General features: G+C 33.6%; 2 protein-coding genes across 2 annotated transcripts in view; one reads left to right on the top strand and one right to left on the bottom strand.

The window, feature by feature from the left end:
- LOC150106723 (adhesion G protein-coupled receptor L1-like) overlaps positions 1-7,619 on the top strand; it is a 157,219-nt gene extending 149,600 nt beyond the window's left edge. Inside the window, exons 16-18 of the mRNA XM_090392666.1 lie at positions 511-640; positions 5,684-5,725; positions 5,958-7,619. Of these exons, the coding sequence (XP_090248792.1) occupies positions 511-640; positions 5,684-5,725; positions 5,958-6,176 (391 nt within the window). The 3' untranslated portion in view covers positions 6,177-7,619. The remainder of the gene's footprint in view (positions 1-510; positions 641-5,683; positions 5,726-5,957) is intronic.
- Positions 7,620-22,393: 14,774 nt separating this feature from the next.
- On the bottom strand, positions 22,394-22,801 carry LOC150106722 (SCAN domain-containing protein 3-like). Its single transcript, XM_090393461.1, has one exon. It carries the CDS (start codon positions 22,799-22,801, stop codon positions 22,394-22,396), a length of 408 nt encoding a protein of 135 aa, XP_090249587.1.
- Between the last annotated feature and the right edge of the window lie 1,812 nt (positions 22,802-24,613).

Genomic DNA, 24,613 nt, shown 5'->3' with positions numbered 1-24,613 from the left:
TATTTTGTTTAAACTTTAAATTTAATTTCAGAATTATTAATATATTTTAATAATTTTTTAAAAGCGAATATTTATTTATATCCTTTTATAATATATGTGAGGAAAATAAATAAGATTTGAAACATGTCTGAGTATTACTCCCGGTTTCTAACTAAATTATAGTAAATGTTATCTAATGTTAATTTTAACTGATACTTCAAACAGCTTCATCTATTTGCAATAATAGATAATTCTACAGAAGATGTCATAAATTAGGCATATTCCAGTTAATATATTATAATCACTATGTAAATAAATATTATCTAATATGATTTTAGGGAAAATGTATTTCTTTTTTTAAATATTTTATAAGAAATATTTTTACATTATATTGTAATTAAATTTTCATCCAAATAATCAAATTATACTTCACATAATAGGAATCACTGCAATTAGTTTAAAATTTGCAATAATGTGTAGCATTATTGTCATATTTATTTTCATGTGAACTGCAAACTTCATTATTTTTAGAACTTCCATGCGGGCTGGAGTTACTCTGTTGCCTTTCTTTGCCGTTAATTGGTTTTTCGGTGTCTTAGCTGTTGAAGATGCCTCTACTATAGCCTTCCAATACGCATTTGCTTTCACAAATACTGTTCAGGTAAGCTTTTTGTTTCATTTACGCAGCAAATATTTATTAATAGTTAAACTCATCATTAATTCTCTAGCATAATTTGTTTCTAATAGATCAAAAATTCAATTTCAATTCAGAATTCACGTGTTTTTTTTTTTTTTTCAAAATCAGGATGATAGAAAGAATACTGATATGTTTTGAATATGAGAAAGCAGTAAACACACTAAAATGATTAAAAATAAGACGTACTATTTTCTGAAATTTATCTGAATAATTAAGCGTAGCCTAATATTGTTATAAATCGTTGCGGTTTGGTTTTAATTAACAACAGAAAAGCGTTGACTAAGTTCTTAAAATATTTAATTATTAATTATAATCTAAATGATTTGGAACAGTTGAACTCTTTAGAAGTTCTAACATTATAATTCTGATACTTCTATTTGTTTTAAAGAGACTTCTATTAGAGAAGTCTAACATTACATTTCTGATAGACTTCTCTTTAAAACAAAAATCCAGTTTTTAAAAACAGAACGCAGGAAGTGTTCTAGTTATACCAAGTTTAATTAGAGAACTTCCTCATACTAACTTCCTGAGCATTATCCTGAATGACACGTAATAATAATAATAATTTAAGAATAATTACTAATAATTTCTCTGAAACCGACGTGAGGTTCTCTGTATATCTGCTGTTCTACTAGATATAATGTTACTTTTATATTTGATTTTTATTCTCTCATCTGATATGGATTTGATGGATGATAGATCATCTCCGTGCACATTGGAGGAATAGTTATCTGATTTTGTTATTTTCTTTGTATATTTAATTATAACGTTTTCTTAGACGTTAATATTAGACAATGATAATGTTCTATATTAGACCCACACATGATAAGCAGCAAGATAGCAAATAAATGTCGTGTGCATGCTGAGGTCAAGAGTAAACTAATCTGCTGAAATTCCCTTGAAGACGTGGAAGTTGAAGTCTTTGGGAAATACTTCATGGGGAAGGACGTTCCATAAAACTGAAGTAGATGGTATAAAAGATGAGTGGCAGTAATATATTCGGTGAGGCTGCAGTTCAACTGTAAAAGGATGCTGGTCATGTTCCTGTAGGTTTAGCTGAAATGGGAAGATGGCATAGTTAATGCCCGTTCTGCTAATCAGTGACATTAAAATATCTGTTGTAGGAGAGAGAGAGAGAGAGAGAGAGAGAGAGAGAGTGATCATCATCTATGAAACGCAGGTGGCTGAAGGGAGTCTATAAAAGAAGGGTCATCAATAAACAACCATCTCTTCTGGACTGCATCAAGAATTATAAGCGAGGTTAGGTTAGTATTCCAGGTTGTGCCATTTGAAATTTGTAAATAGTAAGTCACTGGACCTAATAGATTTAATGTCTTGAGCGAAAAAGTATGCAAAGATTTCTGGAAGTTGATGCGGTAGAAGCGATGGGGATTCTGCCAGGCAAGATTAGGAGTAAGAGTCAGTCCAAGAGGAGCGATTTGGCTTTAACTGTTAGATTTCTCATTATCAAAAGTAAGGGGAGATTAACTAAATTCTTTTTTGCGAAAAAACAGGGAAAATTTATGTTTTGTAAACGTTGAAGGTGAAGTTGTTTTGTTGTTGTTGTTGTTGTTACACCATTGCAGGATGGTGTGAAGATTAGTGTTTAGAGTACTTATCGTATATAATCTCGTAGCTTCAGATATTTGATCACTGCTAGCTGCTCTGCTGCTGCTGATACTACTACTACTACTACTACTACTACTACTAATAATAATAATAATAATAATAAGGCTACATGCTGAATTACAAAGCTGGAAATTATGATCAACTTAGAAGAATTCTCTCTTTGGTTCCATGGTATCAGTTACTGAATGGAAAAAATGTCAGCAATGCATGGCAATCTTTGAAAAAATGCTTGAATGAGGCAGTATCTGAATGTATCCCTAGTGTTTAAAGAATAAATAGGTTGGAAGTGAAATGGATGTGCAGCCTTATTAATCTAGAGATCCACAAGAAGAAGATGATGTGGAAAGAATATCGTGAAAATAAGAGTGAGAGGAGTTATGAAATATATAAAGCTCAGGCCAGAAAAGTAACGAGTATTGTGAGGAAAGCTAAAACGGAGTATGAAATACTCCGTTTTGGCCATGCAAGCTAAAGGCAATCCAAAAGAATTTTATCGTTATGCCGCAAGCAAAAGAAAGAATGAATGTGGAAGAATAACTTTATTGAATGCAGATGGTACACAAGTGTTGGAAGCTAAGGAGATTGTTCAGTTAATTAGTGCTCACTTTGCTAAGATATATCAACCAGGTGTATGTAGTATGGTGCATGGAGCTACTGCTACATTCATGAAAATGAGGTTGAAGAGCTCTTGCATAACCTGGATAAGAATTTGTCAATAGGGACAGATGAAATATCTGCCCGTTTGTTAAAGGAATGTTCATCTCAATTGGCTAGGCCTTTCATACATTTGTATAACTTGAGTCTCAGCTCAGGAATGATACCACAGGAATGGAAGGAATGTAATATAGTTCCATTGCACAAGTGTGGTGCAAAACCTGACGTGTCTAACTACCGACCTATTAGTATTTCTGGTGTGGTAGTGAAGATTTTAGAGAAGTTAGTAAGAACTCGCATACAGAAGTGGGTAGACAATCATTCTATACTCTGCAGGGAACAGCATGGGTTTACTAAAGGAAGGTCATGTTTTAGCAATTTGCTCATATTTATTAACAATGTTACGGCTGAGTTGGATAAAGGAAATGGATACACTATGATAATGTTAAATTTTTCTAAGGCATTTGATAGGATACCACACGATAGGCTGTTGCGTAAACTGGAGAATATGGGATTGGAACATAATCTATTGACTTGGATCAGGGGATGGTTAACAGACAGATATCAAAAAGTGGTATACAGTGGGTGTGAGTCTACCAGATTTAAGGTAACCAGCTGTGTACCTCAGGGTTCAGTCCTTGGGCCATTATTGTTCATTCTATACATTAATGACTTCAAGCAGAGTCTATCATCAGATCTGCAATTTTTTGCTGATTATGCGAAGATAGACTGGGCAATCTGGGATGCTACTCATATTCAGCAATTACAAAATGATTTGAATAAACTGGAAATCTGGACAAACGAAAATGGCTCTCAGTTTAATGTTAGTAAGTGGAAAGTTATGCACTTTGGCCTGATTAGAGATCCAGAGACATATTATATTGGCGGGGTTATACTACAATAAACTGAAGAGGTGGATAAGAATTTAAATTTCAAAGGTCACATAGCAAAAGTTGCAAATACAACTCAGAGGATAATTTCTATGCTGAAGCGAATCTTGACATGTAAGGATAAGGAAGTAAGTTTGCTTCTTTATAAGGCTTTGATAAGACCACACTTAGATTACTGTGCGCAGATTTGGTCTTCCGAGTTTCAAGGGGATAAAGAAGCTGTGGAAATGGTGCAAAGAAGTTACAAAGATTATATCCGGATTATGAGATTTAGATTATGAGGACAGATTGCAAGTATGTGGATTACAGACTCTGGTTAACAGGAGAAAGAGGGGGGTGATATGATAGAGGCTTATAAACTTTTGAATGGGTGTTATAGCATTTCAAATTATGAAAATGTTCGTTATATGGAAAGCGGGGAGAGACCACGGAGGCATCCATGAAAGTTAAGGTTGTTCTCAGCCAAGAAAGAGGTAAGAGCTACGTTTTTTTTCAGAGAGAAGTGAGTGAGTGAAATAATTTTCCCTTAGGGGTAGTGAGTGCATCTAGTATAAATGAATTTAAAGGAAGGTATGATAGCTGGATTGGGTAATTTACAGCCTCCCTCGATGAGTTCTTGACTCCCTGGAGGACTCAGATTTTTTTTTGATCTTGGATTAGATGAGATATGTATATTTTCTCAGCTTTCATCCTCAAAGTTTATTTGTGAGCTTATCTGAGGATGATACCAGTTATTATTTATTGGTTTATTTGCTGTGTTAGAAAGCTATGAAATCAAGTCTATGTTTAATTGGCTTGATTGAGAAATTCGCAAGCGCAGGCACGCACCCACACGCACGCACACACACACACACACACACACACACACACACACACACACACACACACACACACACACACACACACACACACACAAACAAACACACACACACACACACACGACAACTTGGAATGTCTTGATGCGTGATTGAACTGGAAGCCTGAACGAATATATTGTGTTTCATTGAGTTTGTGTGATATTTTGGGTGCTTGTTTCTTGTTCATAGTATGTCCTTAGAGCTCTTTTCAGGCTATTGTAGTTTATAAGGTTTCTGTATTCGAAAGGTAATTTGTTTATCATGTCTGGGATGTAGAAGTTTCGCGTGGCTTTTCTGTAGTGATTATTGTATTTATGTGTGATATAATTAGATGTGTGAGGTCTTGTTATACGGTATGTATTTCTGACTGTCCTGTAGTTGGCATTGAAATAATGTTTTAACAAAGCTGCATAGTGACATAAAAGTTTTGCTGTCAGTATTTTGTGTTCTGACATTGCAATGTATATAAGGGCTTGATTTTCTCTTTGTTCCCAAAAGATCAGCTTTATCATTTTGTACTGTAACGACATTAATCTATTTAATTTGTAGGATGTACAGAAAGCATACGTTGATATAGCGAATCTTAGTATATTTTGGCATAGTGTTTTGTATATTAGTGTTTTTAGACGTGTGGGAATTATGTCTTTTAACCTGTAAAGTTTGCCACTTATTGTTCGGAGTTTGTTGTGTAGATGGTTTATGTGGCTATTCCAGTTCATATCTGCATCGAAGCAAATTCCAAGGTATCGTATTGTTTCAACCTGAGTGATTGTGGTGGTTTTGCTATTATGTGTGTTTTTTTATGTTGGAAAGTGGATGTTGGATGGTTATATATTTGTTATCAACAACAATAATAATAATTCGTGAGAATATATTTATTCATAAAAATAGCATAGATGTTTATATAATTTCAAAAGTGTATACAACGATATTAAACAGAATCACGTCGTGTCGCTGACTGATGAATTTTCTTACAGGGTTTATTGGTATTTGTATTCTACTGTGCTATGGACGTGGATGTAAGTATACATTCGTATATGATTTTTAAATATATTAACATTCTTATGTATCATTTTCTAGTGTTCTTTCTATGTCTATTATTTTCTCTTTACTTTTATTCGTATCCAGTAATTCATGCATAAGAATCATCGAATACACGTGTGCTTTTCTTTAGTTATTTAAAATGGTTGCATTCACAGTGTCGCTGTTATATTCTTCAAGGCAAATAATTTTCTAAATCTTTCATTCCAGATACGACATGCTGTTCGGAGCAAATTCACGAAACATTCCAGAAAACAAAGACTTTCTGCAATGAAACTGAAGAAGAGTTGCTCATTCCCAGTTCGTGACCGTTCTTTGATTTCTCTTCACGAAGATAGAAGAAGGCAGGATTCACAACCATTGTTGTCTGCAAGTTTATCGTATTCGCCTCTCAGTGAGGATCCTTGCTGTTCTAATATTCGCGTTTGAGAGGTTATTACTGACGTTTGCATACTTTCAACCAAAAACTATCTGCTGGCCCAAAACATGCGTTAAGAGCAACAAGATGGTTATTTGTAATTGAGATGTATTGTTATGAATAAATACCAGCCATGTATGTTATTGCGCACCCGGGAATGTGTGTGTGTTTGCCTGAGTGAGTGTATGTGTATGTACGTATGTACGTGTATATGTGTGTGCGTGTGCGCGTGCAAACGAACGAATAATAGTGAGACTAATTCTGATACAAAACATTGTGACTGTACTTTGGTGTCTTCAAGGTTTGCATAATTTCAGTTCCAGCCAAATGTATTTGTGTATGTTTGGAACACGTAAAAAAAAGAAAGAAATTTGATGTAAAAAGAAATATTTCTATTATGTGCGGTTTCCTGTATGGATGTGTGCATTTGTTCAAACGCGATAAGTTATTTTCGACACTGAGATAGAAAAAAAAACTGTTTCCTAAACTGAAAAAACACTGTATATACAATATATAATATATATTTATGTCTTTGTGAAATATGTATGTAAAATATACTGGATTTGTTAATTTTCCAAGTTCACCTTTTATCTCCTTGGATCAATGTTAGTAACCTAGTACTACCGCAAAAGATGTATTGATAAGATGATCAACTCCACACTTCAAAGCACATTTTTAATCTCTTTACACTCTTCCTTAAGAGTGTCTACTAGAACTGACAAATTCCAAATGTGAACAAATTTCGAACAAAAACATTTTCGTCATTGTAATGAGCCTATCCGTAAGATGTATGTATACTGGATCCAACTATATGTATATAGAAATGTGCACAAGAAAATGTAGATCCGTCTCACTTTCCCACCAAGATCACAAAAAAGGAGGCGGTACAAGAATTTCTTATATTTTTAATATTTTTCTTTACCATCTTCAGATAGATGGTCACATCTAAACAATGCCTGTACTATGAAAAGTAAACCTATAGATTTCCAACAAGTTAAGCTCCAACCCTCGCACTGTTTAGATAGATACAATTTAGCCTAGTCAGAAATCCATTATTGCTGTTTGAGATGAGTATATAATGGTACAAATGAAATGCATGTTCGGAGACCAATTGTATAACAATGATACAAGTGATAAAAAAGAGAATGAAAAAAAAAAAAAACATCTGCGACAACTGATCCTTATTAAGAACTTCGCAACTAAACAATGGATCATGAAGGTAATTGTGCCCGTGACCAATAATGGATCATAGCTGTAAACCGCACGCAAGACCAACAATGAATCATAAATGGTGCATTATTAAAAGACCAAAATGGACATTTGGGAAAACCTAACAGCATATGTTGTCAATATTTATGATGCCTGAATCCATAAATCTTGAGATTAAATCGATTGATAAGTGATGACTTATTGTTGTTGAAACCATCCCATCCAGTCTTATAGAATTTTGCTATATAAATAAATAAGGAAATATGTATGTGTGTATATATACACATATGTGCAATATATATCGATATGTACATACGTATATCTATTTGCATATTTATGTATATGTATATATTATGCTGTATACGTATATATAAATATATATATATACATATACATATATACATATATATATATATATATTAATATCCGTCAGAAAAAAAACAGCTAATTCTCTCCATACCTACCTTTGCCAGAAACTTTTGTGATAATACATATTTCATTTAGACAGATTGTTCATAACTAATTCAGAAAATATACCATTAGTCTTCCTGGAATCTCAAGGAAAATAAAACTTTATGGCTATATAGTTTGATGCCTGTGTCTCTATGTTTTTATTTTTTCTTGCTGGCACAACTTAGTTTAGGATTTTTTTTTTTTTTTTTTTAATATTAATGATACCTTTAACCATTAAATTTTCAAACTTCTAACAGTATGGAATTGTATAAGGAACTTATTAAGTTAATACCGTGTTAAAGAAGTCAATTATATTTAATTAATCTCTAAAGTATATAAACAGTTTATTTTTTATCCCGATATTTCATTATGTATGTGCTATTTGACTGTTAGATTTGCCTATTTCATGTTACACTTCCCCGCATAGCAGATTAGTCATGCAGAGAAGCAACCATAGCAGGGTCTTTAATTTATTTAGTGTTAATATCTAAACAGGATGATTTCCGTTCCACGTACCTTCCAAATATCTTCCTTAATATTAGCTTGCTTACTCATTTTAAAGATTTATTCCTCATGAGCTACCTCAAATGCAAATGGAAATTCATTATTTTACCATTACACCGTAAACATTACTTTTATGAATGTAATGGATAATAATACGCTTTTGATATATTATCCCTCCCATTGTACATCGTTTTCAAGGACACTAGAGGACACATCAATTTCATATCATAGTACCCTTCCTGGTTTAGTTATTAAAGTTAGTGGTGCTGACAACCATCCTTTTACAAGACTAGTTTCAGAGACTTGTCATTTCCCCAACATCATTGTATTATTCAAGTTTTTGACACCACCCAGAGGCAACCTCCGTTTCTTTTGTGCATCGTAGAGATTTTTATTTTCTATCCTGCCATGCGATGCATGATCTTAATAGTGGCTTCTTGGTTGCAGATTATGATCACCCTTAGGCGAGTTGCATTTTTTCTTGGAAATAACAAAAAATCTGCATGGAAATCACTCTGTAGAAAGCGGGCATCCTAAGACGAGGAAGATCTATTGTACTTTCTCCTCTTAGACAGCTGGTATTGATGGAGAAAGATAGTTAATAAAGCTGTAGAAATTTCATTTCACCCCCGTGTATACGACACTACCGTAACCAAGACATTAAATCAAAGTTTATTAGTTGGTTTAACCTTTTTTTTTTAAATTCCCGAGGACCATTTCCCCATTATTATATACTTTTATTTTCAGACAATCCCCACACGACCTTTACTATAAAACACCCCATTCGAAAAGAAATTAGATAACAAAATACAATTCAGCATATTTTTTATTTATTGTTATATTTCTATTCGTTTTAATTACATGCATATTATTCTTTTAAAATTAATTTTGTTAAGTTTCAACGAGGTGTTCTCTTTTAAAAATTTAGATTGGAGTTTACTTATCTAAGCACTCATTTAAATTCATTTTGTCTTATCAGCAATCTCCGTGCGATTTAATTATCCAAGTTAATGGTCACCCTCTCGTATTAACTCTCTCATTCTGCATGGTAATTTCGCAGTTAGAATTCAAGTGAGGAAAAGTGCTATTTATCTTTCCGAAAACAACTTCGAATTCTCCATTTTAATGGTGTAAGACTACTTTAGCAGTCTCACTTATCAAATTTGCAATTCTTTCCCTCTAGCCAATACACATCTGTTTACAGTGACTAAACCTTCATATTAGAAGATGAATAAATCAGTGTAAGAGGAAAAATGCAATAAACATTTTAGTGAAATATATACTTTCTTAACATTACAGTTTTTATGTAATTAATGCTGTCTTGTAAAGAAATATTTCACATTAATTTTCATTTCGATAATAATACAAGTATTTGTTTCGTTACATCAACATTTACTGATGCTTAACGAAATAATGTGAAATCCGAATTGAGTTCAAATAGTGAAATCAGCCTTGAAATGCAGTAACTGATTGCTATTTTGGAATAATTTATAAATATTTTCTAGCTTATTGACTTATTCCAAATAAAAGGCAGTAATGTTCTTTACAAAACGCTAACCTTTGATGGAGTAATCATTATCATCTAACAATAGCAACATGCTCTGGCCTTTGTTATCACCTAACAAGAGCAACACTAATAATATTTCGATTGTTGATACTTCTCTTACAAACCTTAATTGGAATAATATAAAATATGCTAAATTTAGATCTTTTTCAATGGAAAAGCATCGAATGTTTATCTTTATGGACAGGTTTAAGATACCATTTTAACGGCACATTATTTCTTATCATTGGCATATTAAACCTCTTTCTCGGCAAGAATTATTAATCTGCCAACAAATCAATGATTTTAATTAAAACTTGCTTTTCTCCCAAACCGCAATGCTTTTGTGTCATTCTCGCAAATCTTAGAAATAGAAAATGATGTGAAATGAAAACTGTAATTAATTATTTAATGAAGACTACTTAAAAACGATTCATTATCTTATCCCATTAATTATGAATCTGTCTAATTGAGGCTTCTGACGAGGTTCCAATGAAATATAGTTATTCCGCTTCGCAATCTATTTGTGGTTTAGATAATAGCAGATTCGGAATGCAATTAGCTGCAAAAGGTCACTCCTTTTGAGTGCCTGCCTACTAATGTGTTCCCAGAATTACAAATGCACGCCAGTCATGCAAAATGTATTCATCTAGAAGTGGAATTTGAACGCTTTATCTTGAAAATTCAAAGCATATTATGATTAAACTACCAAATATTTATAAAATCACTTAATTTGATGAGTTTGTTATTATATTTAGATATAGTTACATGTCACGTTTTTGTCTCCTTATTGGCAAAAATTAGAAAAATGTGTTGGGGGACTTGACAAATTTTGAAAAAACTTTTTTTTTTGGTATTGCCTTTAATTCTGAAAAATCATTTATTCTGATCACACAGTAAATACCGGACCGTATATTTTGTCTTTCGTTACGTTACTGTAATCAGGTCATATCAGTAATCTGTTATTATAAGAGTTATATTAAAGCAATGATATATAAATCTTTCTTATAATAATAGCTATTGATTTCTGATGTACAAAAGGAGAAATACGAATTGCAGTATTGATTCTGCGCTGGAAATAGATTATTATTCAATATTAATTTTGAAAATATTAGGTATGGTCATATAAAAATACGTAACTGCAATAAACACATGATGTAAGTGTGCCCTTACAAGCTCGGGGAGAATTTAGATCTGTATAATTTATTTCGTAAGTGTATCCATATGATCTGAAACAGAACCGTTTTTGGCTTTAGTCTGATATTTTTCTGTTGTTGTATCCATAATTTTAATTCAGTTACCTGTTGTTAGTTTTAAATTTTCGTTCATATCATTCATTGTTGGACCACAACAATAGATAAATTTCAACATTGTATACGACATGGATCGAAGCTTACTAAACGTCACCTAAATTCAACAATAGATAAATAATGTAGAATTTATAAAATAACAAGAAACCAGGCCTATATAGCAATTATCCGTTGTCCTAAGATATTTGTTGAAAGAGTTTGACAACGACGTGAATGCCCTCAAACAAATAACCAACTGTAATATTACCTTCCTTAAAAGTAAAGGACTTACTGTATACTTTACATAGATAAATATACGTGAATGGTCTGAGAAGTTCTCGGCCTAACAATGAAAAAACGAATTTATAATTTCAAAATTATTTTTATTTTTCAACATACTCTCCCGTAAGACTAATACATTTATTCCAGCCATGCTCCACCGCCATTATCTCGTCCCTGTAGTGGTTCTCAGTAAGATCTGCAAAATATCCTTCTACAGCTGCAATCACCTCTTGCTTCGAAGAAAAGCGCTGACCAGCGAGGAAGAGTTTTAGTTTTGGGAAGAGATAGAAGACAGAGGGAGCCAAATCTGGGGAATAGGGTAGATGTTCCAACAATTCATACTGCAGATCCCTTAATGTTCCCTTTGTGGGCAGGTGCGTTGTCCAGATTTTTTTGAATGATTTTTTCTTCTATAAACTGGGTCTTTTCTCACGAATATTTTCGTCTAGTCTGCTTAAAAGATCGGAAAAATATTGTTTTACCCTTTTCAAGATAATTAATAAACAAAATGCATCCCAAAACACCGATGCCATGACCTTGTCTTCTTTGGCGCTGAACAACTGGCTTCGTCCACTGTTTTGACTGCTGTTTGGATTCTCGTATGTAATGGTGAATCCAAGTCTCATCCATAGTAATAAATCGACGCACAAAATCAGTTTTATTCTTGTTAAAACGCTCCAAGCACTGTTCAGAGATTTTCATGCGAGTGCGGTTTTGATCTGCTATGAGCAAGCGAGACACCCATCTTTTGCAAAGCTTTTTTATTTGCAATTCTTCATGCAAAATATATCCGACAAGATCTTCTTTTGAAATGCCTATAGTCTCAGACGTTTCATGCACTTTAACTTGTCGGTCATCCAATACCCTGTCGTACACTGATCAATGATTTCTGGTGTTGTTACACTTTTTGGACGTCCTTCACGTGGATCACCTTCAAGGCTGGTACGGCCGCGTTTAAACTCGGCAGCCTATCGTCGAAAACGAAGGAGAAGAGTGACCATAAACTTTTATGAACTTCGAATGAATTTCTTTTGGCGTTCAATCTTCTTTTACAGAGAATTTTATAACTACGCGATACTCAATTTTATCAATTTCAAGGGATACAGACAACACTTTGGCTTCCGACAGCTGTATAAAAAGAAACTACTTGAATAGAATGACTTGCAATTTCACATGGATGCTTATGACAGATGTACCAACTTAGAAAAAAAAAATCTTACCCCGATAGTGTTCATTTATGGTTGAGGCCGAGAACTTTTCAGACCACGCACGTAACAGTACCTGAAATTTAGAAGTTTTGCAATAAAATTTGTATTTTAACCCTATATTATTTTATTGTTCAATAATAACATACGGTAGTATTATTGTTATTGATATGATTTGCTTACTTGGAACAAGTACGTGTGTGTGTGTGTGTGTGTGTGTGTGTGTGTGTGTGTGTGTGTGTGTGTGTGTGTGTGTGTGTGTGTGTGTGTGTGTGTGTGTGTGTGTGTGTGTGTGTGTGTGTGTGTGAAATACTTAATATCCAATCATACAAATCTGCGGATATTGTTGTATCAATTATTGAAGTGTAATTTGTCTGTTGTTGATTTTCAATTATAATTTTAGCCAGCTATTTTTGGACGACAATAAGAAATAAACATGCGCAATAGTCTCACCGTTAAGCCTACCGAAAGCCATCAGAAAAGTAACAATTGATAAATATTATAGAACGGAACTATAACAGAAATCGAATACTGCTCCAAAATATCTCTTAGAATACTGATAAGTAATAGCACCGATTAGAGTTTTTGCTTCCGCTACAGCAAATGAATGCAATTGTTATAAGGGTAAATTTAACAGTACCTAAACACGTGGTTATTAAAATTATTATATTTTAACCGCACAATATTTGTGAGATAAAACTAGTAATTTATAAGTTCGTGTATTTCGTAACTACCTATCAGTATTAATAAGATGAGCACAGTCTCAACTGAACCATAGCTTCCTATCATGAATAATTTACACTCGCTTTGACACAAAGCGACGAAGAGAATCCAATTTTATCAGTGGAAAGAAAATTTCGAACTCAACTCCTATCTGTGTTTCGCTATTGAGAATTTTATTCTTCGTTCAGTTAACACGTAGCGAACAAAATAAAATACATTCTAAAAGTGAAAAATTATTTTGGCTTCTTGCCAAGTGATTGTGTCACCTTTAAAGACTATGGCATCTACTGCCTGGAGGTTCCTTTAAAAAAAAAAAAAAAAATTAGTCGCCATTGCGTATTCTTTCTGGCCATGATGGCTATGCTATTTCCGTTTTCAAAAGGGGAATTTTACCAAGAGAATGTGTGTTAACGAAATAGCTTTATATCATAATAACTTAAAACTGGCCTTCTATATTCGCGTTGAAAGAAGATGAATTAATAAAAATAGCGAGAGTACGTTTATCCTGATAGTAAACTAGAAAATGATAAATTTCTTGCAATGTGTCACCTTCTACATTTAAAAGATCTGTCACAATAGACCCGCGGAGAAATAGATCAAACAAAGGAGTCGTTATTCGTGTAGCTTCATTTAAATCGTTGTTCCGTGTATACATTTCTATGCAAACACATTATGATTTGTTAGTCGGGACCGTGATTTATCGTCCACTTCCTACCAGCTGACTCCAACACAGAAGGGAAGATAAAGTGCTCGATCTCCCTGTAATTAGTAGCAGTACCACATGGGCAGAGAAATGGGGGAGAAGACTGGAATCGCTAATGTTGCGTTGATTAATTTCGTTCTTTGGCCACCGACAGCTGCAACTACTACATTTTATGATAGCGAAGTCTTCAACGCACCGAATTACAATCGCAGGGCAAACAGTGTCACATCTAATGAGTTTGGTAGTGAAGTGATTGCCTTACATCCCTGAAAGATACTTCTTTAGGGTTTATTGCTAGAAAAGACTATTATCCCACGAATTTGGGACTTGTTCAAATGACTCTTGTGATGAATTAGTCTTTGTTCGGTACTATTACACCCTATTTTCTTTCAGATGCTACTGCGTTTCTCAAAGTTTTCAATCGTGGTTCTCCTACAAGTCGTCTTACATTTCAATTTTCAATGTTCAGGGTGCACTTTCCACGTTTGACCACTTTATTATTGATTTTCGGTGTTTGCGGACAATTTTCGATTTTCCCGATAGGTGGCGCACTTTCCGCTTTTGATGACTGCAAATCACTTCTGATCTAAAAATATTGAGACTCGCTGTCTTGTGTAAACCACATTATCAATTGACGTATACTTGCATTAGCTTATCCAAACCAATTGCAATTGTAAAACGTAGTCTCAATATAATGTTTATCATTCATAAACAATGTAATACACGTGTAATATGTAATGTGTTTATCCAAGATTTTTGCAGCATTCGGAGATGAAGTATGCTAAAACAGCCAAAAAATGGACATGCTTCAAATGGAAACTTAAGCGTGTTAAAAATGCTACTGGATATGAAGACAGTAAAGACATTCTAAACATTTGCTTAGTTCATAATTCTAAAAAAAATGATTTTTTTATTCAAGAAAAGAATTACTTCATATTTATAAACAAAGTTTGGTTTTGATATTTTGTGCTGGAGTGATGTCATTTATGCTACTTTTACATAGTTTAAAAATCAATACATTTTATTTTAAATAAAACTTCATATAATAAGTAAGGTTTTCAGTAACGAATTCATGGATTTTATCACGTAAATTAAGGAACATAAAGCTCCTTGGATGACACGTCCATCTCAATGCACAGTCTACTAATTTCCAAGATATTTGGAAGAAAAGAACGAATATATCATATTTCCGTTAGGAAATGGAAAGACAGAATATTTTTATTTTATAATAATACTATGTTTAATTAAATATTGTAAAAAAAAAAAAAGATTAATATGTCGAAATTTGAATTAAAAACAAGAAAGCAGGAATAACACATGTAGCATATTAACTCATGGATATTGAGCTCAGTTATCGGTGACTTCTAAGGTGCTTACTTTTTTTCCCAATGCTTTAATTAGAACCACAAGAGTCCCTAAAGTCTAGTCTCTAAAAATTTATACTGATAAAATATTTTAGAGCGAACGTTTTTTGAATATTTTGAATGCTAGTGTTGAAAGAGATAGACAAAGTTCCAATTTTTTCTGAAAACTTTAATATAACTTTTTTCAAGGAATTACATTTGTCATTATTTCGCTGTGAACTATCCTGCAGTCGTACACTTCAAAATGGCTTTCAATATTTCATTCACGAATATTTACATTTGTGTTTCTATGGATTTAATTGCGATTAATTTTCTACTAAGCATTCAAGCAGTAAAGATCTAGGGAGTTGTGGATTTAAGATTAACTTTTATTCGGCCTTTCGCAGTCAGATTCGGATTTTTTTTTTGGATCTGGCAAGTTTTAAGATAGGCTAAATACCTTATGAGAACCATCATTTTGAAAACATTATGGTTGAATAGTGCTTTATTCACTTTGATTAAAATGATTATTTGCAACGGTGCAATCAAAATCGGCCACTTTGAGACTTCTGAATAGCAACGTAGTAGTTTACATTCACCGTGAACTTATTCATCCCATCATCCCATTCTGTCAAATTTCAGCAACATTATATTTGTGGGTTGATAAAAGTTAACCATCAGTAAGATTAACTTTTATCAACCCACGAATGTTGCTGGAATTTGACAGTATGGGATGACAATAACAAAAAAAAAAGACTTAATTAACATTGATCTGGATACTCATTGGTTGTACTTTTAAGAAAACCGAAACATATGCGAAGAGTGAGTATCACAAAGAATGGTAAAATAGTGAATGATAAAGAAATGTTTCGCAGTTAAAGTGGAAGCGGACTGCTGGCTCCTTCCCTTACCTGCCTTAACAGAATTAGTAGATAATTAAATCACAAAAATGTACAATTGTGAAGCAAATGCTGATGCTGAAAGGAAGTCAAAAGATAATGTTCAATGAAATTCGTCTATACTGTAGTCTCCTTTAGCACAACAATTTAATAACATGCGATTAGAGGGTATAGTGGGGATGGCAAAGATTCTGAGGTGTTAGCATCAGCAATGATTTATCTCAGATCATTAATCTTCCTACCAGAATAGCAGACAACCCCCCTCCACAACCTCATATAAGTCTCTTTTGCCGCAGAACAACCTTTACCCACCAGTTCACAGTCTCTTGTTCTTTGACACTACAAAGGTTCCAACTGGGAAGACCTCCGTGACTTTTACTCCTCCTTCTGATGGTCAGACTACTGCTTCAGTTCTTCTGATCCAAACACCTTCTCACACCGAATAACAAAAATCATCCAAATAGGAATGAAGGCTTTCATTTCTTATGGACAGTGCTCTGCTAAATTCACTACCATTACTCCTCTACTCTCCTCCAAAATCATTAAAACAAGAGCCATTGCTGACCAACACCCTTTTACAGTCCATCGTGAAACTCACTGAGTTTCAAGATGGATGGTAATGATGGAATTCATTCATTTGGATGCGAATGCATCCATGTGACAGAATTTTCCTGAGAGATCTGATTCTGAGATCATCCATTACCCAGCCAAATTTAACATCTAATAAAAGATGTATTTAAGAACACTCAGCTTAGGCTTTCTAGAGATAATCATAATTAAATAATTTTGATTATCACTATCTCTACGCATAAAAAACAAGGTCGAAACATTCATGTTCACTAAACATCCGGGCGTTTAGCATTGAATGTCCTCCATGTTCGGTCATCCAATGCGAAAATACGGTCATGCGCAAAATGTTATTACTAACACTGTTGACCAACTAATGTTGGTTGATCAACAATAGTTGGTGAACAGTGTGTTTATGTTTTTAAAATAAATAGGTCAACAACGTGAAAAATTAAAAATTTAAAGTTAAAACATAAGTAACGGAGCTCTTTCTTAGTATTTCTGTATATTCACCAAAATACGATTTTTAAGGAAAGGTTATTTTTTTAAAAAAAGAAATGAATCCTTCATGATATTGCATAAAGTTTATCAAAATAATAATAATAATAATTTCAATCTATAATCGGATAAAAGAAGCTAATTTCATTGTAGACATAAGTCGATTGGTACCGCACAATTGCTTGTTTTCTACGACCGCAACAATCGGTGAATATTTCCGGATGTGAATGCATCCATCTGACAGAAGATTCCCGAGAGATCTGATTCTGAGATCATTCCATTATCAATCAATATTTAAGATCTAATAAAGGATGCTATTTAAGAACACTCAGCTTAGGCTTTCTAAAAGTCAACATGTCCGTTAAACCGAAATGTAACTCCATGAATTCCACATCCCTCAAAGCATCTTGTGTATACAATGGAAGCTGTTTACGTTGCAAGAGGATGCCACCACTCAGCTCATGTGCGCTCCTTCGGTTCTTCTTTCGGCAAGCAGTTTAAGAAACCTTTATAGTATTGATTTTCACAAACCACTAGCATCAAAATACTACGCTTCGTTTATCAGCAAATCATAAAACAAGCATAAACAGAAACGATACTATTAAGTAAACCGATTTCACAAATCTTTCGTGAATGCATTTTAGTTAAATTACAATCACAAACATTAAACATAAGGGAAAAATATACTTATGAGTATCTGGTTTATTTCAAGAAATTCTAAACTATATTTCGAATTTCTAAATATGAATACTTTTGATATAACAGCAATCTCTTAAAATGAAATGTTTACTTTCTTTTATCTCTCTTTAAAAATATTACCTACGTTTTCATAAATAACTGAGAAGTGCAGTTGTAGCTTTTGCTCTGTTTCTATGGTATCTCTCTTATAATTATCCTTCTCAGTCTCTTATTATTGGAAATCAATGAGCGTACATGAGTTTAAATTTAGTTTTTTTTTACAAGATTTTAATGGTTTTTAAAATAATTATGCTGTGCAGTCTAAAAATTTTATCTTTGGTTTCTTTTTAATTTTTTTTTATAATCACTTATGAAATTAACTTATTTCATAAGTGATACTCACTTATTTGATCCAAAAACTATGATGGTGATAAGTACCAATAATTATTAGCGAGTATAAAAATAACCAGAGCCTTCTTAGCTAAGTCGGGTTCGATTCCCGTCCTTGCCGTGAGGAACTTTATCTGCTCTCTTTAGATGAAAGGAGAGTTAGTCGGTCTCACACGGAGGTACGGGGTGGCTCTCACCCGGAAAGTCGGGTTTTTCGTCCCCCAGAACAGGCAAACCGGCCCCCTCGAACACACACACACACACACACACACACAATCTACAGGCATAAGCCACTCCGAGAATGAGGATTCACAGACCCATTCCGTGGGATATCCGGTTTCGGATCGTAACAGAGCACTAGACCTAATACGTCCCTAAGAGGAAAAAGAAGAAGAAGAAAAATAACATTTATACTGACAGAAAACAATAACTTGCTTGTGAATTCGATTTCACAAGCAAGTTATTGTTTTGGAAGAATATTTCTTCCGAATTCGGAAGATATTTCTTCCCAATCACGGCATTGATTCGGAAGAAGCATGGCATTTATTAATGTGAATTAATGCGAAGCGAATCCATCCAAACCCAGGCAACCTCCATCATGCCACTTAGTCTGAGTACCAACTTATAAATTTGTATTAAAAAAAAAAAATAAAGAATCTCACATATTCTGATTTTTATATTCCCTGATATGTATAAAGGTACTTCGTCTGAAAACAAAACTCAAGTGGGCAATTCTGCTCTTTCTTCATCGTAACGAATTCGTAACAAACTTTCCTATCCGTTTCAGTTGTTCTAAATCAGGCGTGGCCAACTTTCATTCTATACGAGGGCCAATATATGATGAGTGGTACCGTCACGGGCCGCACACTTTTAGACAGAACTTAAATAAAAATAAACTCTGCATTTTTTCAAGGCAGGCAATAGTTATATGTATTGAATTACTATATTTGTTAAATCATTTTACTACTGGGAAAACAATATAAAATCCTTCATTGATTTAAATATAAGTTTTTAAATTAAATTTAATTACATATTTCTGTTTTTTTTACATGTAACACAACTTAATGAGAACACTGTGGGAGTTCATGTGCGGCAACAAGTTCATCAAAGTTCATCGATTTTCAAAATTTTCGAAAGTTGATTCCTTGTTGAGAATAGAAATTGTTTTCGTCATCAGAAATAATGAATATAAGTAGTATATCAATCAGAAAATCTGTAGTCGAAACTAATAGCTAAATTAATTACACATATAATTTAATATAGTTTTTATCCTGCCATGGGCCGCACAAAATCACGTTACGGACCGCATGCGGCCCGCTAACCTGCTGTTGGCCACCTTTCTAAATGATAAACAACTTACAGTGCTTGCAATGGGTTTTGTTTTACCTACTAAGACACTTTCACAATAAATAACTTTGATCTTCCTAAAATGGCTCATTATAGTTCAGACCTTTTCCAAAATTCAAACTAATTATACTAACGTTTGATTAATATATTTACCATCGCCTAAATTCTCGTTGCACACGAAATCACCAGCTAAACTTTTGTGTACTTTTGCAAACACTGATTTGAACTATCGCTATCTTCACACCTCCTGATTACAATAAAATTGGTGCGCATGCGTACAAAACTCTTTGAATAATTATTCTCTACCAACAAAAGGTCTCGTTTTCGGCAACCTTTCTACATTTATTGATATTTTAGTTCGTTTCAACGAGCTATGGTTATGATCATGTCCGTTGTCTGTGAATGTAAACAATAAAAAGGTGTTCGTGTATATTATAGAACGTAAGAAAGATAAAAGTAGTCAATCTTGTGTGATGCAAGCGTCTGTGAAAGAGTAATCTATAATTTATTTTATTATCCAATTCGAATTTTCCAATTGCTAAAAAAAAAGTGTATTAATTCCACATTGTATTGATGAGTTTATTCAACTGAAGGAAGTTAATCGACGTACGTTTCAGTCAATATAAAATACTGCTACGTTATTGAAAACAGATCCTGCCTTTACATGGAAATAGCCGCATACGAAGATTAACGCCTTTAATACAATGGCACAGTGCCATCGTACATTCCATTGACGAAGTTTCAAAACAGGATGCGCTTCCAGCGGAGTAGCGGTTTGTTCTGTAAGAGCTAACAGACAGCAATGAAGACGCATTCAAATTTTGCGTGCGTGCGTGCGTGTGTGTGTGTGTGTGTGTGTGTGTGTGTGTGTGTGTGTGTGTGTGTGTGTGTGTGTGTGTGTGTGTGTGTGTGTGTGTGTGTGTGTGTGTGTGTTCCCCTCATTAACGCACACTCGTACAAGGCAGAATGCTGTTGGCTGTGCGCGTTGCAAGTTACGAATCGGAAACTAATTGAGAAAGCGGTGGTCGGTACCCAACCCACTCATGATGAAAGTTAGATGCGAAGGCTATAGTAGATAACAAGTAATTACCAATGCAAGCGTTACAAGATGAACACTACTAGCTGGGAATGCATGACATTTGTGTCGACTACATCACTTGTGGATCTCGATGGGTAGCGTTAACCATAAGGGTCTCATTTGTCGTGCACACCAAACTATGCGAAATTTCTTAGTTAAAATATGAAATGTGAATAGCGACTATGAACTGGATCATTTTGTTGAAGGTAGTCATGCCTTACACAAACATCAATCAACAGATTGCAATTTTTAAAACTAAGTAAAGTTGCTTATTCATAGAGTCTGAAACTATCATAACCTCTATATTACAAACGTTACAAACTCATTAGGATTTATATGAAATATTAAATTAGCCCGATTACAATTTATTCATATTATCTAATTATAGAAGTATATTTCACTTTTAGAGTGATATGTTCACTCTTTATTGAATGATAGATCTCTATTCCCTTATCATAAGAGCAGAAATTCTGTAATAAAATTTGCTAAATTAGATATATTATATTTTTCTATACTAAATAAATGTAATTAAATATTAAATATAGATATTTAATTTTTTTTATTATTATTTTATAATTTTAGTAATAGAGTAAGTTTAGTTAATTCACCTTTTTTATTCTAATTAATTCTTTAATAAATTATCTTTTGGAGGGATTGTAGTACTCTTAGCCTGGTTTCACATACTAGGTGTGCTTTTAATAGTTGTTCAACACAGTATTTTTTTTTTCAATCAAATATTAAGTTTAAATTTCGTCATGACTGCATGCGTTGTGATATAGGAAAAGACGTGATTGAGATTATATCTGCAGTACGTGTATAAACAATTTATCATCACTTCCATGACTGCTATTCAAGTAAGTTATGTGAAAGTATACAATAGAGCTATATTTTTCTCATTTAACATACAACAGTTTCCCATATATCTTGTAATGAATCTGGCTCTTCTCCCCATAAAGTAATAAAAAAAAAGAAGATTTCAGATTCGTTAATATTTACTATTACTGAGTTTAGATTTCACCTATAGAAAATAAGCAATAAAGGGATTTTCAAAAATCGATACAAATGAGTCCCACTCTCATGCTTTCGTGTTTTTTGTTTGTTTTTGTTTTATTATGTAAGTATTCAACTTAGGAAGCTTGGAAGTACAACTTTTCAATGCATGTAGTCACAGATGCCTTTGAAATGGCATTAGTCACAGATTTGTGCTATCTAGAGTCTAGATATGTGAACGTATATTCCCAAACGTTTTCGGGCCACCACCCCCTCGACTCCATAAACTCATCGTCAGTGCCCCTTCCTTACCTGACCCCCACCCTATATTCAGAAAAGCGATTCACACAATCCACAAGGAACGGTAATAACATTTTTAAAACAAATTATTAATTTGCAATTTAGATTTATTTTAAATCCAAAAATAAACATTTAACTTTAATAGCAACTTTACATTAAAATCTAGTAAAACATTGTATTATGATGCTATTTAATATCAGCTATTGACTTGAATGTTCAGAAAATCCTTAATATGATGGATGGGCTTCATGGAGTGATACCAGTTTTCCTATGTCTCCTTTAATATCACTTAGCAGGAAGAGTTTTACATCTCCACGGTGAGTAATCTGGAGTATATTTCTCTGTTTCGAAAGAAGTTGCATGACCACATTTAAATCACGTTCCACCAAGTATGATGTTGGAAATGCAACTACGAGCTTCTTAACCACTCCCCACAGTGAAGGATAGCGAGCAGAGATCTCTTTCTGCAACCAAAACTCTTGATAAGATTTCTTAAATTTTGGCTTCAGCTCAAAGTCATTTTGTAGCTCAATTAGTCCTTCCTCCATGACTCTCACTACCTCAGTATCGTAAAATGGATTTATTACCCAATCTGGAACTTCCAACGAAAGTAGATCCTCAAATCGCTCAGTCATATCTTCATGCAGCATATTCAAATAGTCACAGCACTTGCAGATCATCAGTTTGCACCCTACGCTTTCCATCTAACTCAGACAGGTTAAGAAATTGGTAGTGCTCATGACGGCCTAGGTTTCGCTTCAACAGATTTAACTTTGAAATAAATGTTGAGATAGAAGATTTGGCCTTGATTAGATTGATACATGGCTGCAAATTAATTTCATTAAATTTTGCAAATATATCTGATAAATGAGCAACTTCATGCCTGATAGCTTTGAGTTCATCACTGAGCAAATCCGTTTTGTCTTCAAAAAACTCTAAAACGATATCAAAAAGATCATCGCTTTTGAAATTTGTCTCGGAGAGATTGAAAGAAAGTTAAATTCTTATTTACCTTGTCAGGATGTACCTTCTTCAAATGTTCAGTTATTCTGAAAGGCTTCATGGCCTCATTATAGAAGACCCTTTCACATACTAGGCAGATTGGCAGCTTTTGGTTTGTTGGTGCTGGTATGCATCAATATTTTAGGTATTCAATGCTATACTGCCTACATTTCTTCTTTGACGTATCTGCTATTTCTATTCGGGAACATGCTGAAATAAGCTTACATAATATTTTGAAATGAATAAATAAATTGAAAGCAATTTTTGTAAATAATAATCTTTATCTTTATATCCTCACAATATAACATAGCCTATAATTTGCCAAGCTGTGACACGACACTTACAAAGCTAAAAGCTTCACAATTTTGTTCAGTAAACAAGAATATGGGAAAATACATTATAACGCACTCAATACTATTAATGTAAAAAAGAACCACTTCAGAAATTAAACTTGAAAAACAAAAAACTCGAAGAATATCTTGGAAACAATAGTATATGTCTTGGAAAAACAATGAAAAATGTCTTGGAAACATGGAAAACAATGAAAATATGAAAACAACATGGAAAACAATGAAAATTGTCTTGGAAACAACAACAACAACAACAACAACAACAATAATAATAATAATAATAATAATAATAATAATAATAATAATAATAATAATAATAATCAAACAGCAGCAATTAATTATTGCACATTTCTGCATTTTGCAGCACACCTTCAGCGCCCCCCCCTTCTTCCCCTTGCCTCTTAGCGCCTCCCTAGGTAATCCCACCGCCCACCAGGGGGAGGTACCGCCCACTTAGGGAAGCCCTAATCTAGACCAACCAAATGTATACTAATATCTAAAGATTTTGGTAAAGTATGACTCAGGGTTCGCATGGAGGTTGCGACTCAGGAGTCAGTGACCTGTCTGAGTATAAAACGCTAACATTAATAGATTTCCAGTGAAAAGTATAATAAACCATCAATCTAGTATGCTGTTTGTATTATGTCTCCGGCTATATGGCATAAGAGAAATTTATAATAGCAAAGAAATTAAAAAAAAAATACTAATTGAAAAGTCTTAAAAAAATTGCGTATCTGTTATAAAATTACTTTTTTGTGTAGTTAAAAAAAAGCAATAATTTCGAATTTGGAGAACTCGAAAAGTGAATTATTCACAATGGTTTTATCTTGAATGCTCCGATTTATCCAAACTTGATCAGCTTCAGCAGAATGAGGCTTTAAATATCTCTAGATTGTGCCGCACTTGCGATGTGGTTATGTGTTTTATTAATGCCTTGAATTGGATGCCAGTGACTAGCGGTTAAGGATTAGAGAAAATTTTTCTATTCTAATATTTTCCCTCTAAAAGGGGTAGGGGGAAAGAGAACCATTATTACCCTTCTGTCGCGTTGATGCTAAAGGAGACAGAGTAATGAATCCTTTCACACCATAACGA

The sequence above is a fragment of the Typopeltis vanoorti genome, chromosome 5, assembly GCF_054136105.1.
Source record: "Typopeltis vanoorti isolate ZY-2024b chromosome 5, IOZ_Tvanoo_1.0, whole genome shotgun sequence".
In the NCBI taxonomy this organism is placed as follows: Eukaryota; Metazoa; Arthropoda; class Arachnida; order Uropygi; family Thelyphonidae; genus Typopeltis; species Typopeltis vanoorti.
The sequence above is the reverse complement of the archived record's forward strand: the minus strand, read 5'-3'. Positions and strand labels throughout refer to the sequence as shown.